General features: G+C 42.3%; 3 protein-coding genes across 15 annotated transcripts in view; 2 read left to right on the top strand and 1 right to left on the bottom strand.

Annotated features, from left to right (window-relative positions):
• The window catches only part of LOC109635468 (uncharacterized), a 2494-nt gene extending 930 nt beyond the window's left edge, over window positions 1-1564 (top strand). The window contains exons 2-4 of the mRNA XM_069516257.1: window positions 1-235; window positions 399-541; window positions 922-1564. The exon at window positions 1-235 is cut by the window's left edge and continues 61 nt beyond it. Coding sequence (XP_069372358.1) covers window positions 1-235; window positions 399-541; window positions 922-1162 — 619 coding nt within the window. The 3' untranslated portion in view covers window positions 1163-1564. The remainder of the gene's footprint in view (window positions 236-398; window positions 542-921) is intronic.
• A 1-nt stretch (window position 1565) lies between these two features.
• On the bottom strand, window positions 1566-13822 carry dennd6aa (DENN/MADD domain containing 6Aa). The gene is made up of 19 exons (XM_020096628.2): window positions 13410-13822; window positions 11838-11876; window positions 11618-11660; window positions 10274-10386; window positions 9860-9940; window positions 9658-9763; window positions 9485-9564; window positions 9094-9153; window positions 8878-8933; window positions 8468-8590; window positions 7797-7892; window positions 7525-7619; window positions 7144-7209; window positions 6321-6385; window positions 5960-6049; window positions 5586-5749; window positions 5107-5209; window positions 4556-4630; window positions 1566-4438 (listed from the first exon to the last, which is right to left on the bottom strand). The coding sequence occupies exons 1-19, from the start codon at window positions 13638-13640 to the stop codon at window positions 4307-4309; spliced, it is 1818 nt and encodes a 605-aa protein (XP_019952187.1). The 5' UTR covers window positions 13641-13822; the 3' UTR covers window positions 1566-4306.
• A 2961-nt stretch (window positions 13823-16783) lies between these two features.
• Window positions 16784-21140, top strand: part of slmapa (sarcolemma associated protein a) — a 43815-nt gene continuing 39458 nt past the window's right edge. For all 13 annotated transcript variants that reach the window (XM_069531906.1, XM_069531910.1, XM_069531895.1 and 10 more), the window contains exon 1: window positions 16784-18509. In XM_069531906.1, coding sequence (XP_069388007.1) covers window positions 18312-18509 — 198 coding nt within the window. In that variant the 5' untranslated portion in view covers window positions 16784-18311. The remainder of the gene's footprint in view (window positions 18510-21140) is intronic.

Genomic DNA, 21140 nt, shown 5'->3' with positions numbered 1-21140 from the left:
CTATCTGACGGGCTTCGACCCTGTGACTCTGGGAGCCAGTTCCGATTTTTCCTATTCACTGGCCAATGATTATAGTTACTCCTCCCTGTCCTTCCGACCCAGCATTAGATTCTGGCACGAAGTTTTTGCACAGGACATATGGACCAGAGTCTGCGTCACCGTGGACAGAGTGAAGAAAGTGGCCCAGGTGTTCAGCGGCTCAAACATGAGCATCAGGAAGATTCTGCCCCCTCAGGTGAGGAGAGAGACAGGTCGAGGTGGAGGTTCATTCTGTCGGGCCTCGTGTCCACGTGGTTTTCAGACGTGACCTCTGGAGCGATAACTCTTGATTTATCGTGTCGTGTTAATCATCTTAAATCTTCATCACCGTCTCTGACATTATCTTCCTGCTGTGTTAGTTTGTGTGTCCTCAGTGTTCACGGGCAGATGGGCCTGTGATCGATGTTCCAGGATTTGATGGTCAGTTGACAGACGTCCAGATGTGGGATTATCCTCTGGACCACGGAGGAATCATCCTCTACATGAGGTCCAACGCCTACAGGTGAGAACGTGTGTCTGTGTCTCACTTTATCATTGATTTATGATGGATAAGCTTAAGGGTCACAGAATCCATCGATTCCACATATTATAATATATAGTATAATATAGTATAGTGTATAGTAATTGTATATAGTACAGTATAATATATAATTCAATATATTATAGTGTATAGTGTATTATATAATAGTTTATAATACATATATAATATATAGTTTAATCTATTATAGTGTATATTATATATGATTGTATAGTATGATATATTATATTATAGTGTTAAGTATAAAGTATATTATTGCATAAAGTAGTTTATGATAGTATAATATAATTATATAAAGCATGAGTCATTTTAAAATCATCTCAACTTAGTGTTTGTGTTTCTAGGCCGTCCCGTGGCTCTGTCCTCACCTGGGAGGACATCAGCTACTCTGTCAGTGGAAACGCTCTGCTGGAGGACGTGTACGAGGCTCAGGAGCCGCAGCCAATCAGCAAAAGGGGGAGAAGGCGTAAAGTGAGGGGAGGGAGGAAGAACAGAGAGAGGAGAGCGTCAGTGAAACACACACAAGCAGATAAAGAGCAAGCTGCGTCCTCTGTTCCTCATTTGATCGTTCGATCAACTCAATAAAATCACAATTTAACAATAATCAGCATTTATCAATATCGAATGTAAATGATTTGAAACTAATTATTATATTTACAGTCTCAGTAATGTGACACTTTTGATTTTCGTCCCTTTTGTATTTGATTCCTCACTTTTTTAGGGAACTGAATTTGATTTCGAAAACAAAAACAACACCGGACATATTTAGGGAACTGATATCTGTGAGTGTGTGTGAAATAATTTGATTCAAGGGAACAGACGTGTGCTCTCTGCTGAGCGACGTCATGATACTGCAGCATCGAGTGCATTCAAACCACGTTCAAGTTATAAGTTAACACAAGACTGTGCTCAACATATTTGCATTTGATTAAAAAACAACAACTGTTGGCATCAAGTGAGCGTCAATAAAGATCAGCTGCATCCAGACTTTCTTCACGTCGTCACTTCTTTATTGAAACTGGAGTCTCGGGGCTTCGGTGAAGTGGTTATGGCTTCAAACAGAAATAGTGTCATACAATATGTGCAGCAGTGTAGTAGCTGAACGTCTTTTAATACTTTTCTATAGTTAAACCGCAAAAAGTTTGTTTTGGACTTGACCTTTAAAGGCTCTTGATTCTTTCTGATCACAGAGCGTATTCAACCCATTATCATCACACAGATATTGATCATTGACACAAGACGCCAATAAATAAATGGATCTTAGTGAAAAGAGTTTTCATTAAAACCTCTAATTAACAGCTTTCCATTTTATGTCTTCGAGGTGAGTGAAACGTTAAAATACATTCTCTTGGAGCCTGTTGGCAAATGAGCAACAAATTCAAAGTGTTTCGACAACATTGAAATCAAATGATTATATGAAGAAATTCTCATTTATAACTCTGTATTTAGCAACACGTCTGTCGTCATAGCAAAATAATTATTGTACATCCTCACGTCAGGGCCAACATGTCACTTTACACCGTTATGTACAAAACCCTTCATTCTCTACAGAGTGGTGCACGAGAGCAGAGCGGCCCTCCGTGAAAAAGTTGCTAGAAAGTTGTGTTATCTTTTCACAAATAGAAAACTTACACGGTTACCCAACATCCAGATGTCACAGGTTTTTCCAACCAGCACATATTCCTGTTAATTTTCTTTACAATTATCTGCTTGACAAAAAAACAAAAAAAAACAAGGCAAATTTCAGAGAATTCATAAAACATCATGGCTTAAAAATAAAATGACGTAATAACCGTCTGACATGAGGTCTGGTCGACGAGTTATATTTTGAAATGTAGACGTCAACTAACTCCATGTGCAGACATGTGCAACCACTTACTATTTAAAAAAGAAACTCCGTCTGAAAATACAAAGACCAGAATCAATGAAAAGACCTGTAAAAGCGTTATTGCTGTCAATGGAATATATCCTCTGTTGGTGGAATATTCAACGTCTGTACATTTTGTCCCCTTCACTTCAAAATGTAAAAAAGAATTTAACCAGATTGATTTTAGATTCTATGTTAGTGTTAATAAATAAGATTCAAAAGCTTAATTGACCGAAACCACAAAAACGTCAGCCAATTTTTCCGTTTATTTATTTGACAGGAATCGATATATTTCTGATTTAGTATCTGTGTTGTTCCCTTGCTCAGGAAAAAAATACACTTATGTCTGAAGGGAAAATATCCCGAGCAGGAAAGAGGTGAACTTTAGTGACTCTTCAGCAGAATTTATTTTATTCAGTGTGAGAATAAAGAATAAATGTTAAGAATATAGCTGCTCTTATTACTTTTAGATGAATCAGTTTTCATTCAGGAACAGTTTGAGACTCAGACCCCGTTCAGACCTGGTGTAAACATCTGACCTGGGGTCTGATCACTCAGGCCACATTGGAGGTGGAGAAAAATAGAAATAATCTCCGTTAGTAAAAACCCTGCGTCCAAATATCAGAAACTCACACGCTCTTCTTGATAAACCTCATTCGTCACAATAAACACTTCTAATACTTTTGACAAATTCTCTAAATAGTTCATTACTACCTCAAACTTTTCATAGCTTTGACTTGTGCCATAATTTTTTTAAACTTTTAATTTGTTCTGACTTTTTTTTTTTTAACTTACATTTTCAACTTTTAATTGTTTTCATTCCTGGCAGAAGCAGATGTCCAGTGTGTGATGACTTCCTTCAACCCGCAGACGAACGCACTCGAAATAAAAACTGTTTTTCACACCGCACTGACACGAACGCAAGAAATTGAACAGAATCAAAACCAAATCCAATTTTCTCAGACAGCAACAACATGAATACAGGGAAGATGATTTGCTCATGAGAACTTCAGATGTTTACTGACAGTTGTTACAGGGTCGCTGGTGCCTCATGTTGTGTGTTTGTAAGGAGAACATTTGACTAAAATTTTGTTATAAAGCACTGCTTGGCTCTGCTCGGTTCAGTTTGCTTGCATAAAAGTGTCAGTTTGTGTGTGTGTGTGTGTGTGTGTGTGTGTGTGTGTGTGTGTGTGTGTGTGTGTGTGTGTGTGTGTGTGTGTGTGTGTGAAGGGCACACTGGTCCAGTCAGCGATGAAGTGCACTTCTTTAAAAAAAAAAAAAATCATAATTTTTTTTTAGAAATGGATGGGGGAAAAACTCCAGAGTCAGTTCTGCCTGCAGCACTCCATCGTTAAAGTTAAAAAAGTAAAAATAAAAAAATGTCAACAAGGTTAAAAACGCTGAGGGTCAAAGGTCAGCTGGGGTCGTTTTCCTGCTCCTACTTCCATGACGGTGATGACAAATCCTGCGTCGGCTCAGATACACTGAAGTTAATGTGTCACGTGTGAAAAGAGCAAACATCTGATGCATTAGAAATGTGTCCCTCGCTCTTTTCTTCACTTAATGTTTCTGTGATAAAAAAATAAAATGATCACGTTGGTCCAGTGGACCTGCAGCGTGGGGGGAGGGGGGCGTGGTAATAACTGAATCGAGTTGTATAAATTGGAAAAACAAAAATTCAATGTGCTTTTCCATGTTGAACCCGAGCAGGGGGCCTCGGACTGGGAACTCAGCTCAAGCACACAGGGGGCCCCACTACCTGGGGGCCACCAGGGAGGATACTCACTGCCCCCCCCCCCCCCCCCCCCAAACTTGATAACAAGCTCAAAGTGGCGTTAGAGTTTCAGACTGAGGGTCAAAGGTCAGGGTGTGGCTGGCTTGTGGAGAATGCCCTGCAGGTCGTCAGGTAAGGCCAGGATGACTGCGTCGATGTGGGCCTTCAGCTTGGCCAGGGTCCCCTGACGCACCGGGAGCTGCTCCCTCTCCGCCTGACCCTGCAGCAGAGAGGCACATTCATCAGTTCCAGCAGTGGTATAGGTGTCAGTAGCAGAGTCATTAGTCAGAGTGGCAGTATTAGTAGTAGTAGTAGTAGTAGTAGTAGTAGTACTCACCAGTTTATCCTTCAGCTTCAGAACCAGATCAACCGTCTCCACCTCTGTGTGCTTCTGGACTCTCAGCTGCAGATCCTTCAAACAAAAGACACACAAACAGAGGCTGGAGAGAAAACCATGTTGAGTCCTGTCTTAATGTATCCGTCCTTTAAATTATTATCTTTAAAGATAATGTACATGTTTTCATCTGGACCAGTTCGATGGACTGTTTTTGTTTGCTCCACACAACCTTGACTCACAGTTGGTCGTGTGTATCTCATGTTTCACTGAGGTGAAGAAGCTGGAAGCAAATTAAGTGGAACAAATAAAATGCAATAAAAAAGAAAACAGTGATATTAGGTGTCGACACTATAAAGTGACGTCTATCCGAGGATTCATTGCCCGCTGGTGACGAGGCTAACAAGTTGCTAACACTGCAACGAGACAAGCTTATGGTCCAAATGGGAATTCCTCTGTAGACCAGGCCGTCCCAGTCCGGTCCGGCCTTCGTGGGCTGGACCACATCCTCTGAGACCAGGCCCTGCCCTCTGTCCTCACCCCTCCCTCCTCACCTCCTCACAAAGCGCCTCGAGGTGCAGAGCCTCCAGCTTCTGGGTCATCTCTCTCCTCCTGTTGCGGAACCAGCCGTCGAAGTTGGGAGACTTGAGGAAATTTCTTCAACACAAAACACACAGGAGTCCACGTGATGCTCTGGAGAATGTGCGTTTACAAACACGAATTCCAAAAGTGATACACGCCCTGAGAGCTATAGGAAACATGGAGGTTCTCATGACCAACATTTCCTTTATCATGTGACAGAGTCTAGAATATATAATGTAGAATCATTTTACAATAGATCTTCCAGGGAAGTGAATGTTCCAGTGGGATTTCATAGTTTATCAATTTTAAAACTAGAGCCTGAATGATTTTCTTATTCTTTAGTATCTGTAAAGCGAACAACCGATCAATCAATCAGGCTCTAATTACAACTGTGTGTGTGTGTGTGTGTGTGTGTGTGTGTGTGTGTGTGTGTGTGTGTGTGTGTAAGAACCTGTAGAGTCCGATCCAGTCTCCTTTCAGTCTGGATGTGAGTTGAGGTCCAGCTTTCTCCAGTGTCTTCATGAAGTCCTGCTGGATGAACGGTCGGAGCTGAGGAGGACTCTTCCAGGGACTGATAGTCTTCTGGAGAGGCATGAGACTTGCCACATATCGCTCCTGTCACACACACACACATTTCATTGCTACAGCTCAAACCTGGCTGCAGCAGCACTAACTCTCAACATGGGGGGAGGGAATCCTCCAGAAAAAGTCCCTTAATGAAGTATCTGGTGTAAATCGCATTAACAAAAAAAACAGGACAAAACACAGTGTAACAATGAATCAACAGCTTCTTCAGAAGCCCAGAGATAAATGATTTGTCGTTACCAGTGGAATGATGAAGCTCTGAGTCAGTTCTAGGAAGTAGCGTCGAAGAATTGCATTCTGGGCCGCCGAGGGTCTCTTTTGTTGAACACCCTGAGAATCGAGGAACAACAGTGATCGACATATTATCAGACTTTAGTGAATCAGTGTCAACAGATGAACAAGAAATGTCAGCAGACAAATGACGAAGATATATTTTTGGTCTCTTCATTTCCCGATTACATCATCAGTCCGACAGAGACGAAACGTTATCCGTCCACTTCGTTGTATATCTGTATCTGTTAGATAAAGATATTACACAACAGCCACTTGGGACTGATGGACTGAAGTGCACGGGCTGTTGAATGAAAAGACCTCGTCGTACCTTCTGAAGCTGTTTGATGATTTCTTCATCTTTGTTGAGATATGGCTTGTATGCAGTGTACACACCTGCAAAACACACAAACATCAGGACACTATAATCACTGCCCTGCGGTTGTATGCCTCCGCCAACACGTTCAGTTTCAGTCCCATGAGGTCACTGTGACCTTCGATCACCAAAATCCTTGAGTCAAACTGAACATTTTCACCACCAATTGAAGAAAATACCCTCAAGACGTTCTTGAGATATCGTATTCACAAGAGAGGGATGGAACAGACAGAGAACCTGAAAACTTTCTACCAACTTTATGAAGGTATAAGATCCGGAAAGTGAAGTGCCTAAAACCTGTATTCTCTCAAACGACCAGCAGAAGGCGCTCTCTGTGAGAAAATGACTTGATATATAACGTCAGTAAACATTTTCCGACGGAGTTTATTGTCTCAAGTCTTTTTCATTACAGCGATGATGTGTATGAATCAGGGCGTAGATACAGTGTGATTGACAGCTAGTGCCATCCAATGAGGGCAGGTCGCAGGTGTAAGCGGGTGTGCTGTGGTCGGACTCCACCCCCTGTTCTTCCAAATATGGTTACTTCTGGTTTCAAAAAAGCCAAGATGGCGCTGAACAAAAGGCTTTACATAAAGGCAGCTCACAAACCAATGGGTGACGTCATGGTGGGTTGACACTGGGGTTGATCTCAAAGCGCCCCCTGCTGTATGGTCTGCTGCCTCATAAGTGTGAATGTGAGTTTGCTCGTCTGTCATGGGAAGTGCCACCTAGCTTCACCAAATTATAAAGACAACAAGGAACAGGTTGAAACGTTTACCAGGTTTAGAGTCCAGAGTTTTGAGGTTTTTCAGTTTCTTCACTTTCATCTGCTTGGCCATTTCACCTGATGAGAACAGACAGAAGAAGAGAGGAAACACGAGTCAGTCAGTCCAGAGGATTTCATGCACGTTACCTGACTTAAATCTGCACTGTCACTCAACACACGGGGTGAGCAGCAATGGAGACTCCATCATATTTGTTTAACATTAGATGGTAGCAGTATATACAAAGAGGAACCAGAGAAGAAGAAACCTCTGTACACTGTGATGTAGGAGGAAGTACATCATTGTCTCAGTAGCGAAAAGCTGATGCATTAACTCAAGCTGCATTCAGACGTGCACTTGAGTCTGGAGGGTTGTGAGTGAGCACGCAAACCTACCTGCTTGCTTCATGTCTCCGATGCGGATGATGTGCGGCCAGTGCTGCAGCGTTTTAGCAAAAAAAGGATTTGTCACTCCTAGAATGACTGAGGGCCTGTAGATGGAGACGGTGAGAGAGAACACAGGTAAACACTGATAAATCTGTCGCACAACATTTCATTCATCTTTCTCCACTTATGTCGTTAATGTGCTTTGATCCAACAAGTCTATTTATACAGTGCCTTGCTAAAGGGCAACACGACTGCTGCTGTGCTGGTTCGTCTTTACTCACGGAGCCTGAGTCCTGGTGGTGTACTCCTTAAATTCACTGTCGTGGATGGTGAAGTACGGTCGGAAGTCGCTGCAGTAACGCAGGGGAGAGATACAGCTGCAGAGAAAGAGACACATCAACAGAGTAATATAAAGGTTTGAAGCCTGACTGAGCTGCAGAGTAAAGCCCAGCAGCATTTTGTCTGCAAATGTGCTTGTGGGTGAAGAATTTGGTGACATGAACTGAGAAATGAGACACGAACTCCTCCTGTATAATGTTTGATTTTTATAAATCATAAACCATAAAACTTGAACTCCATCTTTATTTAATCTTATTTTTTGGCTGATTGCTTGTGAGAGAAGACCAAGAATAATCAGAGAACAGTTAAGTCCTGTCTTCATTTTAAAGGCCACAACAACATGAACTTAATTTGATTCAACTTTACTGTTCAGATGCCTGAAAAAAGTAGATCAGTGTATTTCTACACAGAAATGAAACCTTAAAATAGAAAACAGGAAAACACAATTCATGCAATTATTGAAAGAAACGATGAAAAAAACCCCAAATGGAAGATGAGACATACATACTCATTTTAATTCTTCTCCAGAATTTATATTGAGCAGTCATTTTTAAAGTTAACTGTGAAATTGTTAAGCTCCTGCTGGTAGAGTGACCCGTCTCCATCAACTCACCTGACCAGTGCCAGGACAGTATCTGATGACTCTGCTGGCGACGGGGCCATCACGACAAGTGCCTCCCCCAACAACACTAACTCCCACAACATCTGGATGTGGAAGAAAACCGGGTAGAAACACCTGGAGAGAGAATATGAAAATATATTATAGCGAGTATAAGAAGTTTAGAGCTTGTATATGGGACAACTTCACGTCCTGCCAAAAGGGAATCGTTTCAGAACCAAATCGATATGGATTTTTACCGGCCGATATTGATCTCAGAGAGTTTGTAAAGTTTTATTTTGTCCCATTTATTTTGTGCTCGAGTCAGCTACTGCTGCAGTGCTGACTTTGAACAGCAGGTGGCGACATGACATGAGACAAGCATGTGAACTGTGAAGAAGAAGACTTGGACCTGCAGGTCTCACCTGAAGAGGTCAACTTCATGGATGGTTGGGAGCACGATGGACACCAGACTGTCACTCTGAAAAACAACCAGACTCCATTTCAGCCGCGAAAATCACATGTTTCGTGTGAATTCACACACTTCAGTCGCAAAGTGGAAAAGTAATCGTTTGAAAACAGTTAATCTTAAAGGAAATGTGTGTTTGTGCATTTGTGTCTGTGTGATTGTGTGTGATCACCTGGGAGGACTGGACCAGCTGCGAGGTTCCTGGTTTGTCGTAACATGTCGGGATACGAACCTGCAGCAGCACAAAGATTCAACAGAGCAGATCAACAGTTCAAACTCTCATCAGAAACCAGTTTAACACAGGCGACTAAATATTAATTCTGCCCTGCATCTGTTGGTTGTAATCAAAGATCGTACGGCGGTAAACGTGCCACAGCTGGTTACCTCCACCAAGGAGGTTATGTAAGCGGAAAGCGGCGGAGGGATACAGACATATGTTTTAATCTGTTTCTTTAATAAGGAGAGATGGGATTGTTTCTCATTTTCCCAGGGAACATTAACTGGATCTTGATGAAATAAATAGATAAAAGATATATCTATATATTGTGTGTATGCGTGTGTACCTTGATGACCACTCCCATAATGGGCAGCGTCAGAATTCGTCCGGGATGGGGCGTCGGCCAGCGGTCTATGTCATTACAAGCTGTTGATCAAACGCATGGAAAATGATCAATCAGGATCTGAATCCACTTTATACAGAAGAAAGAGAAAAATACATGTTGTGCATTGGACTGACCGGCCTCCAGACAGGGCTCCTGCTTCTCGAAGTATTCTGGAGCCATGATCTTTAACAGCGAGTGGAAGAAGGTCACATAGGGCAGCTTACTGATCAGGACCAGGGACTGACGGAGACAAGTGGACAAATAAAATTATGTTACACTGACATTTACAAGGTGAACTAATAAAGAACTGCAGAGACTCCACAGTTTGACACTGACCTTCTGGAAGTATCCTCTCTTCAGAGATTTATCTCGCACCTGACGGAAATACACGTAGCCGTAGTAATGGCCCTGTTCCCGCTGCAACACACACACACACACACACACACACACAGTTTTAAATTACAGCATCATTGTTGTCAGGTGTCAGCAATTCATTTTGATTGTGGCCCAGTTTTTTTTCCCAGTACTGTTCAATGAGTGAACAAACTTTACTTCTGTCGTTCACAAGAATCAAACAGAAAATCGATGTTTTGATCCAGATGTTGCCTTTCTGGAGTTAGCGTCAACACAGTCTCAGTTTTTAGCTGCAGGACCAGATTTTGACCAGAGTCCAGAAAAAGTTTAGAGTAAATCTCCAGGATATTAATGAAAATCTCATCTACGACAGCGCGTGTGCTTTTATTTCCCGACCTTCAGACATGGCGGTGCGTCCCGGTCTGTGGTTTCCAGGAAGCAGCTGAGCGATGACTTCCTGTTTGAACCCTGACGGAAGCGGAAGCAGAACTGGGTGTCGCCAAGGCAACCTGAAAACGCAGCAGAGAGAAACATCAAATCTAAGCCTTTCAGTCCCGGACCAAAACTGTTAGCAAACACATTTCATCAGCATGATGAAGTTTTCACATACGACATTTCACTACATCAAAGCTCTAAAAAACTACCGGGTGTATTTTAGAAAGTGCGAGTTGTAGACAAATGTTAGGAGGGTTGACATTTTGACTTGACACAGATGTATTTTGTCGTGTCAAGTGGCTCTTCCTGATTTCGGCGAGATTGCATGAAACAGGAAGAGGAATAAAATTGGAAGCAGGAAGTAGACGATGAGTCATCAACTGGCCTTTAACCTCCGGTGACCTCTGCACATCCTCAAGCGAGAGGAAAGAAAGTGAGATAATATAAATGGTACTCGGCCGAGGCTCCATGACACCATGCGGTCCGGTTGTGTTTGATCCACCCGTCAGCAGCGGAACCACAACTCTGACTCTCAGACTGAACCGACTTCACACAATCTGGACTCTCAATTCATTTTTGTCATCAAATAAGAAAAAAATAACGGTCGTCTTATTTTCACAGATCTCCAGGTGTCGGATTGGTCGATCAAGCGCCCGAGAGGAGTTTTATAACATTCATGGAAAATATATTAAAAACTGGATTACACCTGTGTTTTCATTTGCATCTGCAGATCCCTCTGCCTAAAAGGTTATGTTTCCCCTTGTCTGTGTATATAAGTACCAAGTTATATAAATAGCAGCCCTATAGGCCCTTTGTGTCCTGATTCTGTCTCCACCCTGAGGACAGCAGGTTTGTCATGTTCACCACCTGATGACTCACAGTCAACAACACAAAGCTGAAGGAAAACACACACTCGATTAAAATGCACAACTCCAGAGAGGTGTTAGTGGACGAGTGAGTGTACAAACCAATCCACGCTCCAATTTGCCTTCAGACTAGTGTTACATTCGTTAAAAGCGTGCTAATTAATGCTTCTCGACTTTTTATAGCAGCCGACATCTCACAGCCCCATCGAGTGCGGCGGAGGCGTGATACACACTGTACCCTGCGCCTGCACTGAATATACCCCAATCAGCCAATGCTAACTTTTAACAGTGAAATAATGTAATTTATTCATGACGGCATATTGATAATCAGCTCCCACCAAGTAATTAACCACTTTCAACCACTTTCCCACAAACACACAAACCACTGTAAGATTTCAGACATCAAAGACAAGTCTGAAAGGATGAAACAGGAACTCACCTGAGTTTGAGTCGGGAAATGAAAGGTAGCAGATACTTGTTTTCTGAAAGGAAACAGAAACAAGATCAGATACACTTATCCACACTCCGTACAACGACACACAACAAACTGCAGGAGATAAATGGTGACAAATGACAAATAATATAAATAGTTTACCAAACTCTACACAACTATACGGCTTCAGTGAACTCAAACGTTTTAAGAGGTCGTCTGAACTCACCTCTTTCTCTGACAGTTTGGAATGATGAGGATAAATGACCTGGAACACAGAGGAACCGAGTTATCACACAACACGAGCTCATCAAGACACAAACTTTGTTTAGCACCTCTGAAACTAAACATCGGCACCTTTTTCACCACGAGCTGTTTGAACTTCAAACATTTTAACCAACACATATTTGATGACCACTCCAAGAGTTTAAAGTTCAGTTTATGTCATTCACACACACATTTATACAGCGCATCTATGGACAGCACTTTTTCTACGAGGGGCAATTCGGGGGTTCAATATCAGTAGGACAACCACTCTACCCCCTCAGCCACAGGCGCCCTAATGTGAACAATTTAGACTGTATTATATGGAAACATTTTCTATTCTAACCATTGGCACCAAAAGTCGGCCACTGTTACAACATGCTTTAAAGTCAAGTCTATCTCTTTATTTTGGTTGAAGACATTTTAATGAATAGAGTAAGTGTATTAGTCGACTGACAGAGAATAAATCAACACTTTAGGTGATTATGTGTGTAATGATTGTTCCAGTTTCTCAAATGCGATGATTTTCTCTTTTCTTACTCTACTTTGATTATAATGATAATGAACTGTTGATCTAACTAAATGTTCTGGGTACTTGTGATGGAAAACGTGCTCCCATTTTCTATATTTAAAACGTAACTGGTTATACAACCTCTCAGTTGAAAGACAAATTTTTAGATGGAGCCAAATGGATTTTAAAATGACTGCATATATTTAGTAAATTGACAATATAAGTTTGTATTATATTTCTCACTTATTCATTCACTTTCCTGAATGTTTATATCAATATTCCCATTTTGCTGCTGCAACACGGTAACATTCCCACACAGTGGGACTAATAAGTGAATACCTATACATATATTTCATATAATTGGATTAAGTGAAGCAGTCAGACCTCCAATACTTAAAAACAGATTGTAGTGTGGCATCTTGTTAACTACAGGCAACAAGCGTTAAGCAGGTTACTGCACAATGTCTGCATTCAAACATCATGTGAGGACAACAGGTGCTTGTTAGCACTAATGAATCCAGCGAGGAGCAGACACACCAGTTCAACTCCCAAAGTTTAAGGCCTCTGTGAGTTTAGTGTGTGAGTTTAGTGTGTGTGTGTGTGAGTGAGTTTAGTGTGTGTGTGTGTGTGTGTGTGTGTGTGTGTGTGTGTGCAGAAGAGTTTGGGTCAAATGTCTTCATGTAAAGTTGTAGTTCAGGTGATGCTGTTAACAGAACAACTCCAGGGAAACACAAACACAAACAAACAAACAAACACACACACACACACACACACACACACACACACACAGACACACAGTCAGGTAAATGTTAAATTGTTTTTTGTTGTTGTATTCGTGTGTCTCCGTCTATGTTTTAAGACAAACACTAAAACACCCACACACATCTGCACAAGAGGTCTGTGTGTCCCGTCCAGGACATAGCCTGAGCCGTGGATCACCGCTAACTTGGGACATGTTATCCTCAGTGTGGACCGCCCCGACTGTCCCCGGCTACCCCCGACTGTCCCCGGCTACCCCCGCCTCACCTCCACCGCCTGTCCCAGCTCCAGGTCGAAGCCCACCACACAGATGCAGTGCAGCCAGGTGGAGAAGCGGTCCCACGGCAGGAGGAGAGTCTGCCCCGGCCCCTCGTCACCTCCGGGCCCCGGGGGCAGCGTTATCTCCTCGGCCGGGGAGATGCTACTAGCGTCCTGGTCGTCCAAATCCTCCGGCTCCTCGACCTGCTCCCCCAGCTCCTCCGGGCCTTGCAGAGCCATGGCGGTGGCCCGACACGGACGCGCAGACGCTCCGGGCTCAGCGAACAAGTTTACCGGTATTTCTGGTTCGTGTCCCCGCGGGAAAACGACACAAGAAGCGGACACAAGCTGCAGCCGCTCGGCTACGAGTTAGCTTCAGGTTAGCATAGCAGCAGGAGCGTGACTACGTACTGACGTCATGGTGATGAACGAATAACGTCATCACGTAAGGTCGTCCTTGGCAACGTCGTGTTTATGTGACGCCAGAGACAGAAAGTGATGAATTAACACTGGTTGTACAAATGATGACATAATAAACCATATATTTACTTTTACTGTCATTATTGTGATATATTAAATCATATATTCACTTTTAATATCACATCAAGTCACATGTTTACTTTTATTACCATTATTACGAACTATTAAGTCTCATATTTACTTTTACTGTCATTATTATGATGGTTTTTGACACATTTGCTGCAGTTTTTAAGTGAGGTTTAAAAGTTGAAATCTTGAATCATCCCCAATTTAAAAGTTATCTGTTATTTGCACCTGTTTCTGGAAGCAACTCGAGTCCACTCTGCTGGATCTGTTCTCCTCTCTCACATCATCAACTCCGAGTAGAACTTGCTCACTATAGAATTACTTTTTTAAATTACAGCCCAGCTCTCCGTCTGAGTGAGGAACAAGGCAGTAAACCAGCTTTATCCAAATCCATTAATATGTCCATTACTGAGCGAGCAGATGGATGAAACAGAGTGGGGGTGCTCACAGACAGCAGGGGTTCACCCGCTGTTTGTCCAAGTTGTGACACAAATCCACCTTATTATAAGTAAGCAGATAGAGAAGAGACAATGCTCACACACTCTGAGTGTAGAAATCCATCACATCTATTTGGGTAAATCCAACTAATATATAGAAAATTAATAAAACTGTATTTCAGTAAAATAATACTAAATATTATAATAACTACTACTAAACTAATTCCAAACATATAATAGTGATAATACACTCGAAAACAAGTGTACGAATTGTATTAAAGGTGAAATGTTAAGTAACATAAACTGCAGCATCTTATAGAATTACTGAAAAGTGTTAAGTGGGTCAAACTGGACTAAGAAGCTAAACACAGTATGCTGTTAAATCTTAAATAATAGTCAGCTTGTTAGCACAGTGACAGCTGGTACCTGGTGGGATCTGTGGAAGGGCTGAGCAGGGCTGCATTGGCCCAGGAACTATACCATGAATATGTCCACCTGCATGGACCTGGACCTGAACCATGATACAGTAAAACTGTGAGACTTTGTGATCCTGACAGAAAACATATAACTACAGTCTACACAGGCCTGGTGTGATTGATTGAGAGTCTGTGTTAGTCCCTCAGTCCTTGTCTTGTCCTTCACTCTGGTATATTTGGATCAGGCTGATAATCAGTTTGATCCTGAGGTGAAGCCTGGATCAACCTTCAGGCTTCTTGTTCCTGCATTGTTGCTGTGATTGTTGCCAACACCAAGAGGTTATGTTGTCACCTGCTTGCTTGTGAACAAGATTACACAAAAACATCAGGCATATGGTTAGGGTATTATTTACATATTATATATTATATAGTGGACTGATATGTATGTGAGTGCAATTTGATGCAGATGCACATAGATCTAGTCAATTTAAATATGTTGTCATAAGAGGACTTTTGTGGGTATATTCTACTGAGTTCCATTCTAGTTCCAAATGTAACCATCAATCAATGAATAAAGAGCTAAACTCTAGAACAACTTTGTATCCTGTCTTCGGCTAATTTAGACTGGTAAGCTTCTTAAAGTTATAATTATTATTATTTCAACGTTATCCGCTTCACAATCTTACAACATATAAGCAGCCAAATTGGCAAAAATGTTGAACAGATGAACAAAATAATAAACATTATGTATAAACATAAATGATTTCCGTCGTATTTCATATAATGTGATGACTGAATTAAATAAAATGAGGTGCAGCACAGTTTTTTTCCTCCCCTACTTTATTATTCTATTGTCTGGTGCAGCATTGATTTGGTCTCGGCTGTCAGTCCATTGGAACATGGGGGGGGGGGGGGCTTTTTCTGGAGTCATAAGCAGAATTTGATCTCCTAACCCACCGCCCCACCCCACCCTGCTGTCCCAGTCCGTAAACCAAGTCATCTGCAAAAAAAACCTTGTGAACTGATCTTTCATTCTGAGCTCAATGCACTGTGAGTTATACTCATGGCTTCAGTGTACAGTTAAAGAAAATGAAAGGTTTTGATTTAGAACCGTGTTATAGTGAAATTTCCACTGTGAGATCTACACATAAATTATTCATATTTATTTCTGATTGTATCCTTCACTTTTAGTTTATTTTGAAAAAAGACACAGTCATTTCCCTACAATATTATAATACTTCTTAATTTTAATGTACATCCAGATCAGGGGGTAGATCCAAGATTTTTTTTTTACATTTTCACTCATTAATTATTTCAGACTGATTACTATTATTTGATTTTAAAGAAAATAATGTTATTTATTCATTTGTTATTTAGAATGATCCAATAATAATAGTTTATTTTAGCTGATATAATCGGATGCCACTAGGTAGCAATGCAGGAAGATGAGGAGATTATGCTTAATTCCACTTTGTAGGTGGAGGACAGCAACAGATCATCATAGATGTTTGCGTTGATTCACAGGTGAGGTTTTACTTTGTTTTCTTTAATCATGTATTGATTGTTTAGGATATAACAGTTCGGGAAATAGTGAGAACATTTCCTCATTATTCCCTGAAGGACAAACAACATTCACATCAGCGTTTTTTTTTTTCCTGACCAAGGTCAAAACCCTGAGGATGCTGACATTACATCAACTATTAACCCTCAATTTTTTTATTTTTTTTTTGCAAGTTCAATATTCAGCAATTTTTATTGACACTGGAAAACATGAGGTACATGAGAAGCAACGAAACTTAATACTGAGGTAAGCAACGATGAAATCAAACACTAGAAACTAAAAACTAAATGTATATACAATGAAATAAAAACCACTTTCATAACCATCACAACAACACAATACACCACAGCTGTAATGTGTAGTGATGTAAGCAGTGGGTTGAAGTGAGCGGGGCAGTGAACGCACCACGCCTGTCTGCTCTCTAGTTACAGTATGGCGGCCCGGACTTGCGGAGGAGGACAACTTCTCCCCAGAAAACTGTAGCAAGGCGACGGGTTGAATTCCCGAACCGCCTCGGTGACACACGACCGGGAGATAGACGACGACGACGGCTCGACGTGGGGCCCGTACCAAGCTTCTTTTTTTCTCTCTCTCTCTCCCCCCCTCCCTGGATGATTGTCGCGGCTGCTGTGATGCGTTTGGAGCCGCAGCCGAGAAACTCCCCTGATTTTTCCGCGTCTGCTGCCTCCCCCCCCCCCCCCCCGACTGTCAGTTAGCCGGCTAGCCGCGCGCTAACTCACCCGCTCCATGCTAACGGTCGTAGTAGCCCCCCAAAAAAACCCCACGGGGCTAGCGTGAGCGTTTCACCCGCTCCGGGAGACAGGGATGGCATTGCGCATCCGGTCGGCAAGCGAACCGGTCGACACGGGAGAGGGAGAAACCATTCGAGGACCTGGGCGATAAGTTTGTCAGCACTCATTAGCCTAGCATAGCCTAGCTCGCCTGGTACAACGCCAGATATCTGTTGGCCGACGGCTAGCGCTTCGCCCGTCCACTAGCGGGCTAGCCAATTAGCATTTTTAAGTGGCACAGGAAGACCCGCTAATCCCCGGGCCGGGGTTCAGCCAGTGTTTCCAGTCGTGGTGTTTGAAACTCGTGGTTGTTTTGACTGTTGAAGTCCCTGCTAGGTGCGCGTTAGCCATCTTCTAGGTGTTCTCAGGAGGGAGTGGTAACGCTGGGTAGCTAGCTAAGATCCCCTGTATCAGGGCAGCATTGTCAGCCGGGTCATGGCAGCCTGTGAACGACGAAGACTTCCACAGATGACACTTTACTGAGCTCACCGGGGCGTGTGAGCTTCTTGTTAGCTTGCTGCAAGACGAGACTCGACACAGTTGGAAAGCGCGCAATAATCTGCTCTACTGCTACTGACAGACATCAGGTATAGTTTATTGCACTGATTGGGCTTTTAATCGATAGTGTCATTGGTCGGTGGGAAGCTGCATCTGCCCCCGGAGGGACTGAAGCTCGAGTCTGTGTGGCGGCCCACCGGCTTCCTTCTCCTGCCCCAGTGCTGGAAGAGTTTGATGGACGTGGAAGGCTGTTTGCCAGACTGTCAGAGCTATACTCAGTCATGTATGTCTTGACACATGGCACCCTGGTCTGTACATAGTGCCTGCTGCAGGATTTAAGTGTCGTTATGTAGCTTTGGTGGACAGTGAGTGAAGGGAATGTCTTGTCTCTTTTATACCTGTTGGTTTGTTTTTTATTTTCATTTTTCCCAAGCACACAAGAGTTTAGTTTAGTTAAGCAGTGCAGTTCAGCCTGGACTGTGCACAGGGGACGATGTTTATTAGTTAGTGCCTAAAAGCTTAAAGGACTAACAGCTCTGTCTACACACAGGCCACATATATTGTAGATTATTAATTGGGGATTGCAACACACGCCTGCCACTCTGGATCAAGAAAACTTGTCCCTCGTGTCCGGTTGGAGTAATACTCTCAAGCCAAAGTCAATGCCTTCAGCGCTGGCCGTGTTCACCTGCCGACCCAACTCGCATCCATTCCAGGAGCGGCATGTGTACCTGGAGGAGCCCGTCAAGATCGGCAGGTCGGTGGCTCGGTGTCGTCCGGCCCAGAACAATGCCACCTTCGACTGCAAGGTGCTGTCCAGGAATCATGCCCTTGTTTGGTTCGACCACAAGACCGGCAAGGTAAGAGAAGAGGGTGATGACGTGCTGACTTTGAATACTGTTGTGTCTCCACAATATTGGCTTTCAGGTGAACCAGGTGGAAATCTACGCACAGTTGTGTCATACATATGTTTTTTGTCTTTCAATGAAATGTCAGAATCAAGTACATCAAAATTCTCTAGGAAATCCTTTATAGCTTCTTTGGGACATGCAATGAATGCAGGATAATCTCTTGAAATTATCCTGAGGGGCTGCTTGTGTACAGCAGATTACTTCCTGCCTCCTGAATGCTGGTTCACCCTTTAACCTTAACGCTCCTGAGATTTCTGTCTTGTCTTGAACTCGTCTAACCAGTGAATCTCCTGCTGCATTCATCTCGAATGTCACAATCTGAAAAAGGTCCAGACACCATTGTGTGGTCATTTTTACTGAGTTCATGTCTGAAAACGTCTTATGATATTCTCACAGACTTCACGACAACCACCTGTCAACTACCAAGGCTGTCACAAGCACATTCATGTTCTTTTACGTGATTACACCCTGGTGTGTGTGAACCCTGGTAAGACCTGAACAGTTTCAGTTTGTGTGTTCTCACTATGCATGTTTAAAGGGAAGTTTCAAACTGTTGCTTTCTCTCGACATATCCAACACTACTGGGGAAAGTAGTAATCCCAGTTGAGCACAGGAAATGTTTCTAAAACTCAAGGGACCATGAGTAGAAAGACACAGATGCTGTTCCTCAAGCTAGAAAAGCTGAACAAGAGCAGAGGAAATATAGTCTGGATCAGTTCTGGATTTATGTTGTACCTCCGCCAAAACATCTATCCTACTTGAGCACAGTGTTCCAAATCCCTTCCCAATTAACAAGCAACACATGAGTCATATGACATCCAAGTACAAACCCTATTAATGAAATACAACAAACATAGCCCATCTCAACCAAGTCTCCATGAACAGAAACTTTCAATTCCTGTAGCCTGGCTTTTGTTTTGTTTCCACTGTACTTTAATAACCTTAAAGGTGAGGATGCATGTCCTAATAAATACAAGTACACGCAAACATTTTGTGTTGTCTGTTAGGGACATTTTCACAGTTTTTGGAGACAAAGATCCTCGCCACAAACATTCACATACATTTTACTATTTGATATTTGTCTACCTTGTTTCCAGACCTATCATCTTAATTTCACGAATGACTTGAAGACAAAGAAGGAAAAACAGTTGTGCACTAAATAAAGTCAAATCAAAGCATAACAAATGGAGAAAAGCTACAGAGGAGCTGCCACCAACTAAGAAATTAGTTCCATAATTGTGTGTTAAAACTATCTTTCATTTTATCCAAGTGAAAAAACACAACAAAATAGTTTTCCAGGTCATTTTCCAGAGAGATGCATAATTCTGGACTTTAAATGAAATGGTTTACATCATGATTATGATGTTCAAAATGATAATGGATTAGAAATATAGTTAAATTCTGCTGAAATGTGCTAAAATTATACACACACACACACACACACACACACACACACACACACACACACACACACACACACACACACACACACACTGTACTGACACACAGGGATATAAGCTTTATCCCCATGCACAGACGGCCAACATCTGACATGAATACAGAGGAGTCTTGAATAATAGTGTTTATCCTGCAGGAACATTTTTACAACCAAATAGACTGTCGTATTTTAATTGAAAAAATACTGTTGGTTTATGACTTAACTACAGCTTGTGTTTAATGTGCGAAACTGGTAAACAACAGCACAACAACATGCTCTGTGTTGTGCCTTTACAAGAAGAAATAACACTGAAAGCTTCAGTTTACATTATTGACAAGTTATTTTCCCCCATTCCAAAGTCCCCACATCATGCACTGAGCTAAAAGTGAACTTGCTTTGCATTCAAATCGTGGCCCCGGCCTATGTCACGGCAATTTTCTTTCTGCGTGTTCTGCAAAACCAAAAATATCAACCTCACTTTAAACTTTGTCCTCGTAGACTGGCTGAAATCTGTCACTGCCTTCCACCACGTTTTCATTGATGCATAACACCTACATTGCCAGTTGCACCAGTGTCTGGTTGATGGCTTGGCAGTATTTATCATGAGTTTGAGAATCCGAAAGAATTTTCATCCCTGTCCTGCGACACTGTATGTGTCCATTGAGGAGTGGACAAGACTTAGCTTAGTCCTGACTTGACTTCATCCCTGCCTGGGAAATCAAACTGCTATTTAATTTTATAGATCTGAATTCTGAAGCAGGCTCATCGTATGATTGTGCTGTAGCATCTGTCATTGTGCTCTTTCATTGTCTGTAGTTTCACTGTAGAACAGGTTGAACAAGCTGAGACAGCCACACACTTACCCGCTGTGTGGTATGCAGTGTGTGTGTGTGTGTGTGTGAGGTCACAGCATAAGCTATTTATAATGACATCAGTGGCGTCATCCTTTCCTCTCTTCAGGGATAAATGGACACACACTTGGCTTGACCAACATGCAGACACCAACATACATTTATTGGCCTTTATGATCCACCTGATCCACCAGTGTTTTGAACTGGATTAAAGAGAGGATCGATGATTGTTATTGATTTATCACTGAGGATTTCATAGCTCAGAAAAGGGCTGTGTTGGTACTTCTTTGA

This window comes from Paralichthys olivaceus, chromosome 2, assembly GCF_024713975.1.
Source record: "Paralichthys olivaceus isolate ysfri-2021 chromosome 2, ASM2471397v2, whole genome shotgun sequence".
Lineage (NCBI taxonomy): Eukaryota > Metazoa > Chordata > Actinopteri > Pleuronectiformes > Paralichthyidae > Paralichthys > Paralichthys olivaceus.
Note: the sequence above shows the minus strand (reverse complement) of the source record. Positions and strands in the feature narration are given on the sequence as shown.

Bases quoted from the DNA above. Each gene is read 5' to 3' on its own strand.
- dennd6aa (XM_020096628.2), bottom strand. From the start codon at position 13,640: ATGGCTCTGCAAGGCCCGGAGGAGCTGGGGGAGCAGGTCGAGGAGCCG. The intron at 9,565-9,657 runs GTCAGTCCAATG...TTTGATCAACAG, and splicing joins GGAGCCCTGTCTGGAGGCCG to CTTGTAATGACATAGACCGC. The intron at 7,893-8,467 runs GTGAGTTGATGG...CTTTCTCTGCAG, and splicing joins ACTGTCCTGGCACTGGTCAG to CTGTATCTCTCCCCTGCGTT.